The sequence below is a fragment of the Aptenodytes forsteri genome, unplaced genomic scaffold (assembly GCF_000699145.1).
Source record: "Aptenodytes forsteri isolate BGI_AS27 unplaced genomic scaffold, ASM69914v1 Scaffold79, whole genome shotgun sequence".
In the NCBI taxonomy this organism is placed as follows: Eukaryota; Metazoa; Chordata; class Aves; order Sphenisciformes; family Spheniscidae; genus Aptenodytes; species Aptenodytes forsteri.
This window is the reverse complement of record NW_008794776.1, coordinates 1,488,654-1,502,155: the sequence shown is the minus strand read 5'-3', so window position 1 is coordinate 1,502,155 and position 13,502 is coordinate 1,488,654. Positions and strand designations below refer to the sequence as shown.

Here is a 13,502-nt window from a genome sequence, read left to right as displayed (position 1 = left end):
TTGATATAGCTTTGGTGTTAATATTTAGATTAACAAACGTTATAGTTTGAGGTGATCAGATATTACACTAACTGAAGCCATAGAAAGATCTAAGATAGCAGACTCAAATTCATGAAATTCTGAGCATTTATTTTAGTTACTGCTTCATGGTTCTGGGCCTTTACTCAAGGACCCAGCTTGCTATGTTCTGCACTGTAGAGTGCCACAATATATTTTAAGGGATTACTTTACTGTCACTTTTACTGTACTAGCATTTATTTTTCATCAGAGGCCTGAGATACACCAGTAACACATTAATCATGTGTCACTCATCCCATGGGAAACACAGAAAACAAATAGAAACCAACCATTCCTTTCCTAACATGAACTGCTCTCATTAACTTGGGAATTTGCTTTGCTGATTGCTTTTGTTGTTTTCAGAAATTACCTCTGCAAATAATCAGAATGAAAAGGAGATAATTTAGGGAGGCCTTCTTTGTAAAAAAAAGAAAAGAAAAAAACTCACTACATAGTTTCTTGAAGTGCTGCTTGTTCATTTAAAGTACAAATCCAAAAGATTAAACCTGCCTTGAAATACGATTTACTGATTTGAAATATCAACATACTCAATATTCTCATGGCAAGAGTTCTGTGTTGTCAGATTGTGATGATAGAAAGGGATTTTTTTCATATACATTTACTAAACTACTCACAGACTGCAACTATTTGAATACTGTATGTTTTTGAATGGATATAATGAAAAAACAAGTCATTGCACTGACCTAGGGTTATTACCGGAACTGTATTATGAATTGTAGCCTTCTACATCAGTCACAAGCTGATTCTGTACTTGTTAAAATCAGTTGCAAAGCTTGCACTGGACCAGTGCTTTAAAAAGACTACTTTAGTAAAAATATATAATGGTACAGCCCCTGCAGTTTTGGTTTGTTTTGTTGTTTTTTGTTTGTTTTTTTTTCAAATGCCCTGGCATGTGGAATGAATAGATTTCATAATTTTGCCTTTCGGTGTGTGTATGAAACAAGAGGTTAAGCTCCAGACTAGACAGATCCCCCTCCCATCACCGACAGAAACAATTGTGCATTTCAAAGGAACCTCCCTGCAAGTCCAAGGAACTTTTTGTTATGTAAATGAAACTAACTTGTTTGTTTTTGTTGATGTTTTTAAATGCCAAGTTGTAGATATGTCTGTTGTGCTAAACACATCAAACAAGGAACCAGAACGTCAGTCTCCTGCATTCTGAGTTCTGCTGTAGACATGGGTAGTTTGCTTAAGGTTGCATTTCAAACAGCAGCTCTTTGATGCTTTAAATACCCAGCTGAACAGTGATCATTAACACAAGAAGGTGGGAACATGCAGTCAAATGGAGGTTACTTGCCGGAGAGGGACATTAACAGGGCTTGCCAAACTGAAACAGCTTCTACCTCAAAATTACTTCAAATTAGTACAAAAGTATACACAAAACCAAAACCTGTCACTGCCAGTGTTGTTATTTAAAACCTCCACTGCTACTGTGAGTGATAAAGGGGGGAAAAAAAGTTCTGGTTCTCTTCAGTCTGGAAACAGGAATTCTTCCATGGACATGGACTGTGGATTAGGTACTACAGGATTCACCACAGGATGGGAAATCACAGGACCTGAGCTGTGTTCCTGACTGGCGTTAAAGTGAGTCTGGGCATGTCTGCATTGCACAATGGAGATCTTCAGTCTGCACAGGTTGCAGTGCAGAGATGAAAGCTGCAAACCCATGTCACAACATTTCAACAAGCTTCACAAAAAGGTCACCATCATGTTTTCAGCCCTTCTGAGCCTTGCGATTCCCAAGTTAAAAAGAAAACCATTAGTTTGCCTTCTGGGCTTCAGAGACACATGGAAGGTTCATCAGGCAGAGATTTGAGTGCAGAATTTGTGCAATGGAAACAGAAGCTTGAATTCTCAAAATAACTTCTAAATTATTGCTTTCAGAATGTTGTTTTTCTAGGAAACACATAACATCTATAGATAAATTGAATCTTCTTTTTTATCAGAGAGTATACGATCCACTGAGTACTCACTCCGGCTGTGATTCTGCTTTGGTGTTGTGTCATGCCTGAAACCCTGTATCACTCCGGCTGTGATTCTGCTTTGGTGTTATTTGTGTCATGCCTGAAACCCTGTGGATGATGGCAGTCTGAGGAAGGGAAGACAAACTCACAGTTGTTCCATTTCATCCTATTTCCAATATGTGCATACACAGAAGAGGGCGGCTTCTGATTATTAAGGGATGAAATAAGCAAACACTTGGACCCAGTCCAGTCATTCTTAGGCTGATCTCCACTTTGTTCTTTAAATGTGGCAACCCCCCTATCTCATTGGTGTTTCCTGTACTACTTAATAAAAGCAGAATCTGGTTCATTAAGTACCTTGTTCAGAGGTCAATAACCATCAACAGTCCATATGAAGCCAAATTTGGATGTTAAAAAAGGAGCAAAGAACATACCCTTTTCTGCCTTTAAAATTTTGGTTTTATCATATCCTGCAAATGAAGGCCGTTAAGTAATCTTCAAAACTGATCAAATTTCCTGTACTACTTAATAAAAGCAGAATCTGGTTCATTAAGTACCTTGTTCAGAGGTCAATAACCATCAACAGTCCATATGAAGCCAAATTTGGATGTTAAAAAAGGAGCAAAGAACATACCCTTTTCTGCCTTTAAAATTTTGGTTTTATCATATCCTGCAAATGAAGGCCGTTAAGTAATCTTCAAAACTGATCAAAGAGCTACATAATACACATCTTCACAGTCCAAACTATGTGGGCTTTAAGGGTGGAAATTTCAAAGCAACATGCAGGAGAACCTGTTGCCCCAGAGAAGTTAATTAACAAAACCAGTAATGGCTGGAGTTCTGAATTTGATTATTCTTCAAACCTTCTCTTGTCACTGCATTGTAATTTGTTTCAAAAACCATACATTGGCAACTTCAGTTTATCAAAAGGTATAACACTTTAATACTCTTCCCTTGTAATTGTGTAAAATACTGTGCATAAAATTAGATAATCAGATTCCACTGTAAAGATTGCCGCACTTATACACCATAACCAGGGAATCATGGAATCAAAATCTGTGAATGTAATTTCTGTATCTGTGAGGAGAGCAGTGGGTCAGAGCAGTATGATAGAAACCAAAGCTCCTGGGAACCAGATTATATTAATGAGCAAAAAACAAGCAGCTGAGTTTGTGTATCTCTAGCTTTAGGACTTACATAATGACAACTCCCTTGAGGCAGTTTGGGCCTGCCTTCCTCCTCTCCCATGGTTCCGTTCTCAGTATCTTTAGCCTACTTACTACCTATGCTCAATTTTCTTTCTCTTTTCTTTTTTGAAGAAATTCACAATTTGCAAAGTTTCAACTCACTCCATATAGATACACTCAGTCAGTGTTTACTTCATTGTGGAATTTGCTATCAAACACAACCCTACAGCATTCAAGATTCAGAAGTCTCTTTCACACAGTTCTTGTTAGGTATACAACGGAGGTTCTTGAAGAGCAATTACAGAGTGTGAAAAGAAACATAAAATTTGGTCCACTCTCTATGTTCCTATCTCAGTAGCAAGACTGAAACAAAGCAAAACATACTACCCAGGATTGCAGCTACTTCTTTCTAAGACACTTCCCAAATACTGTGTAGCAGTATAGTTTGCACTATCTATGGATGGTGTTATAAGTAGCAGTCAGTACGCTTCAAAAGTTTTGGCTATGTGTTTCAGCGAAGATTTCAAGCACTTCAGTACTGCTCCAGACTAGCTTAGCTAGTCTGGAGCAGTAACAGAAACACAGGCTCACCCTTGCTAATTAAATTTTCTGGATGATTCTTTGGTTGTGATTGGCCTAGAACTAACAAAATATATCTACTGTTCTGTCCCATGCCACCTGGAATTCAAAAGACCTGAGCTGTACAGATATAAAAGAGCACAGAGGAAAGGGCAGGCAAAGTTTCAGATAGCCCCCAAAAAACACTAGCTTGAGCTGACTTACAGTTGTAGAAAAAGGTTTTTGTCTGTCCCTTCTTAACCATGACAGTGTTTGTAACAGCCACTCTTGTGCAAAGTAACTTTACCGCTATCATAAAGAAGGCATAAAGCTTAGATAATGTGGGAGCTATGTTTGTGAATAAAAATCCAAACTCAGCAATAGTGCTGTTGCGTAAATGGGCTGTACCGATACCTTAAATTGTCATAAAGATATAGTAGAATAGTACTATTGCATTATGCTTATGGTCCTCACGTTACGCTTCAATTCAATTGCCGAAATTTCTAAGAGGGAAATTACTGAAACACCTTAAAGGATTTGCAAGCTCAAAACCATCTGAAGTGAGACTTGATCTTCCAAACCCCACGGTTCAGATTTACCCTACTTGTCCTTAAAATTACCTTTATACTTATCACCATGCCTACACACTGGGAATTGCATCAACTTAATTAAATAGTTTTTTTAATCTGGTTTCAAATTGATCAAGTTAAGTTAGCATAAAAATCATATGTAGACATGTAGCTTGGTTTTTATTCTCTACTAATTGTCAATGAATAACTTATGAAAATGTTACCAACATGTCTTATGTCAAACACGAAAGGCTTATTGCAGAAACTAAAAGGCTGCATTGAGATTGATGCAAAAGGATGAGAAGTCTAGGGAAACCATCATATCTCATTACTAAAATACCAGTATCCTAAAGAACAAAAAAGGTTCTTTTATGTAATTTAAAAAAGAAAAAAGATGACAGGATTCAAAAAAATTCCAACACCTACATTAATTAAAAATCCTAAAACCTCAGTAGAAATCTGTCCTTTCTTTAAAAATCAATTTACAAGGCAAAATTATGACAATATGAAATAAAAATATTTGGACCACATTCACTAAAATCTTAAAAAGAAGAAAAAGGGTATAAAAGAAAGAATATCAAAGGTCCAGATTTCAATACCATGACTTCTAATGTTATCAAATTATTGTAGTGATCATAGTCCAGTTTTAAAATTTGTTTAAAGAACCATGAAAGTCAAAATCAGTCTCATCATTGCTATTTGTAATGTGGCTGTAAGCGTAGCATTGCTATAGCTGTGAGGAACTAAGGATATGAGAAAGATAGGCTGAAGGCAGATATAATGTTTCTATTAGACCAGCTGGGTATAACTGGGAAAAACTTGCAAGCTTTGAGGCATACAAACCTCTCCTCAGGCTAAAAGCTTTTGAGTGCAAGGTGGGGTTTTTTTTCCTGTTTTATCAATTGATCAAACGTTCTTTCTCCCCTTCCTGTTTATTATTTCACACAGATAGATATTAGTCTCAGATAAAGGAAAAATAAAATAAATATACAAGACAGAACGAAACGATGTTTGTCTTCAACAAAAGAGTATTTTCAAGTTCAAGGCACCTGCTCAGAACTGGCAGTCTCTTCTTGACAGTCTCCTGTGTTCATCAGCACCTTTGGTAGCTCAGAACTTTGAACCTCTGTTTCTTACCACAGTCCTTATCCAAAAAGAAAGATAAAACACAAGTTTTGAAATATCTTTTCGTTTATGTCGAACAAAAGAGCTCAAAGCAGTCATAGCTACTGGCCAGTACCACAGAAAGCTGTGTGTGGGCAGATTAGAGACTAAGAGGATGGGATCACTTGAGAGGAGGGTAAGAGAAGCAAGTCACATGCAGATGATGAAAGACTGATCAGCAGTGGAAGAGAGGGGAAGGGGAACAGAAGTGCTGATCAGTGAAGAAAGGAGGAAACAATGAGCACATTGTGGGCTCAACTCAAAATGTTGCTGTTCATCGTTAGGTCCCATGGACACTATGGGTCTAAGCCCCTTGGAAAAGGTAGACTCATGAACAAAGATGTAAATTGCCTGAAAAATTTGTGATGGGGTATCCTGCCAGCAGCAAATGCAGATTTATTAATACTGAGCATTCTGCAATAAATATAAGTGCAGTGTTCTCAAAAAGCCTAAATAAACTAAAAAAAAAAAAAAAAATTCCACTCCATTCCAACATTAGCAACATCCAATATTTCTGAATTTCATTTTGATATGACACTTGTTTTTGCAACATACTATACTCTGTCCATTCTAACATAGTAGCACATTTTGAAAATATAATTGAAACAATTTCACTCACTGATTTTTTTTTCCATATCATGAATTTATGTCATATCAGGACTTTAAAAAAAATGCTCCGATGTGGAGGAAAAAAAAAAGTAAAAAATAATGACTTTTCCTGTAGCACATGCTTTCCCTGAGATAGGAAGCTTGATTCAAAGCATACACCGAAATTAGTTGGACACCCATTGATTTCAGTGGAGCAGATCTATGAGGAGATCTTGAAGAATAGAAGGAAGAAACTAGTGACAACGAATGGAAGGAATTCCTTTTTAAACAATGCCTTACAAATATACACAATGATCACTCAGTCCTGCCTTTGATGTACAACTCCCCAAAGCTTTAACTTTGCTACTACAGGAAAAGCAGAATTGGGCTCCCAAACCAGAAAGGCACGAACCACATCTGTTCTCAGACACACTAGAATTAACTAATGAGAGACCGCTGACCGCTGTCTGTATTCACATCTAGATTGGCAAGTCCATACCAAAGTCCTGCATATATATTAAATAATCAGTGGAGACTCATTTCTGTGATTTGTCACATGGCCCTTTGTGAAGTCAAAGCCCTGTTTTGTGCTACTTTCTAGAAATACCCATTACATTTCACAAGTAAGACAAAGCTATTTGGAACAGTATTTATTGAGCTAAAATCTGATCTACCAAACCAGGACCTGTTTGTTTCACAAACCTGATCGTATGACTCTTCTGGATAAACATGTAAAGATACAGAAAGCTCAAGCTGAACAGACTCATGGGCAATACATACTATTGTTTGGACAGAAAAATGAAACCAGGTTAATATTAGCACCCAGGCTGATTTTAACTTGTAGCTCACTGAAAATAAAGCTTTTGTAATGGGAATGTTGCTACAACCTTAACTGTAACAGCACAAACACTGCTACTGAAATACAGTTTTGAGTAAGCTCCATCAAGGAGTGTTTTGTAAATGAATAATGACTTTGCTTAAAGCCAATCAACATCAAGTGTGTTAGAAAAGATGAAATAGTGCTGGAAGGCAGTGGGAGGTAGAGGAGCCTCAAAGTGCAAACAGGTGCTGATCTCCCTTCAGGGGGGATTGAGTGGCACAGACCTTACAGGCCTGTCACTTCTGATCAAAGCAAGCTCCAAGACCACATAATCACCATCACCCACCTTTTAAAGGATGCCCTGATTTATCATCTGTCAGTGTTAATAACTTGGCTACTCTGTCTAAAATACTTAAGAACATTACACAAGGATAACATTTCAATTTTTTTAAAGAAATGTGTAAATGTTTTAAACTGAAATGCACTGAAGTTCCTCCTTTGAGGCCATCTGTTGTTGGAGACCACCTGTCATCAAAAGACCACCTGAGCACATAATATCCCATCATTACAGAACTATCCCCTTGAAGCCATGGATTTTAAGTGTTAGAATATGAAGGGTGTATGTTACAGACATTGTTGTTACTGGGCTTTTCATACAGTTTGAAGCCATGGAAAGACAGCCATATGTGAATAATGGCTTCATAATAACATACATATGAAATGCTACTTTGGGAAAAATCTGATAAGAGGTCTGAACATTCCTGGACTGAACTCCTCACATCCTTTCAACCATGGTGCTTGCACTGTACTGTTCAAAGTGTCCTAATACGTCATACCTAAAACTAACCCTTGAAACTACTGAGCTTCATTTTTATTTCTATTTCTAAGAAGCATTGGCATTTCACTGAGAAACAGGACTCAAATTATCGTAAATAGAATTTTGTGGGTTTTTTTCTGAATCCCATTTTTCCCTGCTGATCTCATACCCTTACCTCATTAATCTCTCTTTAGTAAACAAAAGTACTCTACCAAGCTACCCGTGCCAAAAAAAAGGAACTTTCTGCCTTTCTTCTACCTGGCCCTAACATATGAATCTCTACCTGAATGTTGAGACATAATCTGCATCATCACAACCTGCAGAGTTTGAGACAATTTCTACCCTCACCGGTAATCTACAGCTCCGACGGGAGAGAACAGGGCACTTGTACACAAGCCTGTGGCAAACATCTGATTCTTGATTTACAGTGTATGTATACACTAACAGAATGATTTTTTTTGAGATTTTTTTATGATAAATGCTTTGACTTTGATAAAATATCCTTTCCAGAAGGACATTCTGGACTTGCATTCCTTCCCCAACAAGTTTGCTATGGAGTGACTGAATTGTTAATATATCCACATATAGATACTTTTCTTAAAAGTCTACTGATAAGCAAATACCCAATAGGCCTTGACGGTACCTAGAGAAAAATGCTATAAAATTCAACAAATAAAAATAGAACATGATTTTACTAAAATATAAAATTACTGTGAAAAGTAAAGAAGTTCAATATAGACTATTTTTGTGATATTTTCTTAAAGACTTTTTGGTATTATTATCATCATCATCATCATCATTTAACTAATGTGCAGACTTCTAAGACAAGAATAAAATTCTCTGTTAAATTATTAATAATGTTATATTAAATCACTGAAATGTTGTGAAAATAAGTATATCACTTTCCCTTAACAGTTGTAAGCTTCCAATTCCTTAAGTAGCAACTCAACTTCAGTATTAAACTGTTAAGACTGTTAGGAGTTATGGGACAGTAAGAAGAACAATTTCTGATTTAATTAATTTTTAAGACGTCCTTAAAGACAGTCTTTATACTCTGCTGCATTTACAGCACACTAGTCCTGATGCAATGAAATCAGCCTCATTATATACTTAAAGAATCTAGTTTGCTTACCAGTAAAAAAACCCCAAAATTCCTGAATAACTGCAAAGCTGAAATAAAATCTAAATTCTTATTTTACAGTTTAGCAAGAATCTATTTGCAAAATGATGCATCTAGCCGAGCATTCATATTTGGCATTTTCGTAGAAGAACTCGCAGTTCTGCTCTGGTGACAATGAAGGGCCTAAGCTGACAACTGATTAAATTCAGAATGGCAGCAGGAATTCAGCCACTGTTGAATGTCTGTCTTCATTATTTTTCTCCTCCAGAATCCTAGTAGCAGACTGTAAAAATACATGATCAACAATGAAAGCAAATCATTTTCTATAGTCTACCAAAAAAGTGAGATGTTTATTTCAGTGCCTAATGTATTTTAGAGTGAAGCCTGAAACCATTCTCTAAATAATTCTGTGTCTAGTAAAACCAGCACTAACATTCACGACAGAGATGAAATTTGTGTGAAGCAGATACGTTACTGGCAACGTGACATCCATAATAACAAAACACATATTTGAAGGATTCCTGTAGCAATGTCATACACAGATTATTTAAAAACTTTGTATTTCTTGGGATCTAACGTAGTTGATCTTAACTAGAACATACACAGATGCAAAGGCATTTATTCAGTAGTTTCAGAAGTGGATTTGTTTAGTGCAATGTCCTACTTTGGCTCCAGCAGGATTAACTTCCAGGGCATCTAAAAGCTGTGTATCAAACAGTGGCACATAGGCACAAGGGAGGAAAAATATATTTCCTCTTCCCCCAAAAGATAAATTTTATATTGAAAGCTGCTTTGCCTATGTGCATTTTAAGACATAAAGATCATTAATAATGCCTGCAACATCATTTTTGTCATTCAAGTTCCTAATCATTGCTAGAAACATTTAAAAAGACTACAAGAAGGCAAAAATTCATCTGTAGCACTGCACAGATAAATTGAAAAACCAGGCCACTAAAAAAGATCCTTTTGTTATAAAGTTCCTAGCCACAAGGTGACTGTCACAGGGATCCTCACTCTACCAAAGTCCATTAAGACCTCTCTTCTTTCTGTGATGAGATACCTGATAAAGGGTTTTCTAGAACAGCCTGTGTGAGAAAGTGAGGTTCTATTACTATCGCACCAGGTGATCACACAGCCTGTTAGTTAACTGCATGTAAAACTTCAGGTTTATACAAAATCATGCTCCACTAAAAACTTTTTGAAAATGTATTTACAATTTTACCTCTGTCAGATAGCTTTCCTAAAGTAGTATTCAAATTCTGTATTTGTATTTGCCCTCTTCTTTCTCCCGATCCTCCCGAAGTCTTTTCCCAAATAATAGTAATACTTTCAGTAGTGTTAGAAGGGAAAAAAAAACCCCTGAAGAGTAAGAGACTGAATTGTATTCAAACTGTGCTGAAGTGAGCCAGCTATCTTTAACATGCTGAACATACCCTATGCAAATTTTAAAGGGGTGTTAACCAAGGATCATTGTTGTAATCTCCGTGCTTTGTAAACATGGTACTACTCTACATCACTGCAGCTTTTTTACATCACTAAAGCTTCTTCCCATTCAGTTTTCTCAGTTGCAGAGGTTCACAGAAAGATGCAACTTCAAAATCCATTTATTTAATTCCAACTTGCAGTTTCTTTTGAGTAAATTATTGTTGTATCTGCTTATACTTGCAGGCAAGTATAACAACAACTATTATATTCAAAGTGTGCTTTTATCAAATAATTGAGAAAACAAGTTTATTAACCACAAAGCACATCAGAGAAAGTTTAGAACACACAAAATTATCAAACTAAAGAACATATTTTATTTTTAATAAAATAGTGGAGCATGAAAAATAATTGTATATTACAAATATATACAGCACAAAACTGTGCACCCCCGGCACAGTAAAGAGCATCACTCTGTACAAAGCTTCCCTTTGCAGAATCTAGTGCTTCTTGATCTATTCATAGTGAGAATTTGTTTAACAATAGAAAGAGTCAATAAGCCCTTTGGGTCTCTTTGAATTGATCCCCCCCCCTTTTTTTTTTGCACAAATCAGTCCAAACGTGTATAACATTGGCTTGATTTCCATTAAAAAGCAACAAAATGTAACACTAAAGGGTTTCTGAGGACTAGACCTCTTAGTTCTTTTGTTAAGAGATTTCTTTTGTTGTCTTTATGTACAGCAAAATACTTGTTTCTCTTTTCATGTCATGGTAAGAAAAAAAATGTATTGCACATTATTCTTATTCACAAAGTTTGTGTCTGGTGCAGGAAGTTTCTCTTTTAGTGAAAGAATATTGCTGAGCATTATAGATTGAACCTATTTTTAGGCACTCCAAACCCACTAGGCTGAGATGAGTTATAAAGGATTTCTCCGCCCCCCCCCCAAAGTTAGCACGGAAGTTGCTTTCAGAGATAGCGTACTTACTGAGGATAGGCCTCTCTGGGACCTTAGGTTCCCTAAAGAGACAATGCTCACTTGGGCACTTTTAAAATTAAAATAATTGCTCCATAGAACTTGACTATACCTTGTTACTCAGAAACTTGTACGAAATCCAGCTCAGCTATGTGAAAAAGTTAAACAGGGTGTTGGTTTTTTTCTTAAAAAAAAAAAAAAAAAAAAAGAAAAAAAAAAGAGGGCTGGATGAAGTACTTAACTACAAATTAGTAACAGAAGAGACTGTTTTAATTCACAATATTTCTTTCACTGAAAACCTTTCCATAAGTACATTTACCTTCAGTTTTTCACCAGGTCCTGAATTCAGCGTGATACATTTTTTGCCTTGAGATATTAAACTGTTCTCTGACAAAAAAAAGCACCATTTATTTTTTAATTTCTGACTGCTACTGCGGACATTTGTAAGTCTGTAAGGTGAGATATAGTCTTTTCTAAAACCTGGTCACACACAAGTGGGTGGTTGTAATGTCGACTCATATTTTGCAAGGTGAGTTTTCTGTGGATGTTGAGGTTTTTTGTAGATTCCGCTACTTGTAATAACACTTGCAGGTTTTCTCCTACTTCTCTTCTTTAATCTTCGACTACAAACATTTTGCCAGGACTGAAGAGTCTTGGAAGTCCAGATCCACATACCACTAGTAATGCCCACAACTAATAACATAAAAATTTTGACCATAAAAATTTCTACTGCTGGAATAGAGTTATTCATCATGCAGTCTAAATTTTTAGTCTGATTGTTCATCTTGCATTTCTGTTGAGTCGCCACGATTTTCCAATAATCCATATTAAGTCTTTCATAAAAATAGCAAGCTATCACACAAGTTGCAGGCACTGTATACAGGACTGAGAAGACACCAATCCTGACCATAAGTTTCTCCAACTTGTCAGTATTTTCTCCACCTGTTTTCATCACCCTCCTGATATGAAAAAGGGCCACAAAACCAGAAAGAATAAAAGAAGTGCCAATGATTAGATAACAAGCCAAAGGAATGAGTACAAACCCCGTCAAGGCATTCACATCCATGCTTCCAACATAGCACAACCCTGTCAGCTCATCTCCAGCCACCCTCCTCATAACTAGGATCATTATGGTCTTCACAGCTGGAATGGCCCATGCTGCCAAATGAAAGTAGCTACTGTTTGCTTCGATTGCTTCATGCCCCCATTTTTTCCCAGCTGCTAGAAACCAAGTTAAAGTCAAGATTACCCACCACAAGGAACTTGCCATACCAAAGTAATACAGAACCAGGAACACAATGGTGCAGCCAGTGCTCTCCAGTCCTTCCTGGATGACATAGAGTTGGCCGCTGTCCCTATCACAGGCAATACTTTCAGCACCTGAAAAGAGGCGAATAATGTACCCCACTGAGTAGACACAGTAGCACATTGAGAGGAAGATAATGGGCCTCTCGGGGTACTTGAAACGCTGAGGGTCTATCAGAAAAGTGAGTACAGTAAAAGCACTGGAGAAGAAGCACAGAATGGACCAGATGGCAATCCAAATGACAGCAAATTGTTTGTCATCCTTGCTCCAGTAAACATCAACCCCTGGAGTGCAGAGCGGCGCGCAGGAAGCACTCTTTTCCACGTGGTGGAACTTGCCAGGATTTTCACAGGAGGTTCTGCTGAGGCTGTCCTTGTGCTGCTGCAGATCGTGGCCACTGCTGGGCCTCTGTGGACGAAACATGGGTGGCAGCATGCTGGATCCTCTGGGTGGCTCATCTGATCCGTTGTTGGGGGCTTCCATGCAGAGGTAATTAGGGTCATTCTTGTTGGGCAGTTTGCTGCAGTCTAAGGAGTCTGGCCATTTAAAATTGAACTGCTCCATAATAGGAGAGCATTTCAGCCTCGCCTGCTCGCACATAACCCTGCAGGCTGGGATCGGTGTAGAAACCTGCTCTGTGCACATAGGGGCATAGAGGGAGCAGAGGAAAAATTTCAGGTGGCTGTGGCAACCATACTCCACCAAGGGGGCAAACTCGTGCAGCTGAATGGCAGCTTCCCTTTGGTTTTCATGCCCCATCAGGTTAGGCATCCTCGTCATGTTGTACCCTATATCCTTGCACATGGGGATTTCTATCGGCTGGCACCTCCCGTCACCGGGGCGGTCAATGTCTATGGAGCTTATCCCCGTGCAGAGGCCGGCCAGCCAGCCCAGCACCAGGAGAGTCTGCACGAAGTTCCTCGCCGCTGGCCCCA

The 13,502-nt window shown here is 37.7% G+C and overlaps 1 protein-coding gene across 1 annotated transcript; it reads right to left on the bottom strand.

Annotated features, from left to right (window-relative positions):
* Window positions 1–11,669: 11,669 nt before the first annotated feature.
* FZD10 (frizzled class receptor 10) lies at window positions 11,670–13,494 on the bottom strand. Its single transcript, XM_019470779.1, has one exon. It carries the CDS (start codon window positions 13,369–13,371, stop codon window positions 11,746–11,748), a length of 1,626 nt encoding a protein of 541 aa, XP_019326324.1. The 5' UTR covers window positions 13,372–13,494; the 3' UTR covers window positions 11,670–11,745.
* Between the last annotated feature and the right edge of the window lie 8 nt (window positions 13,495–13,502).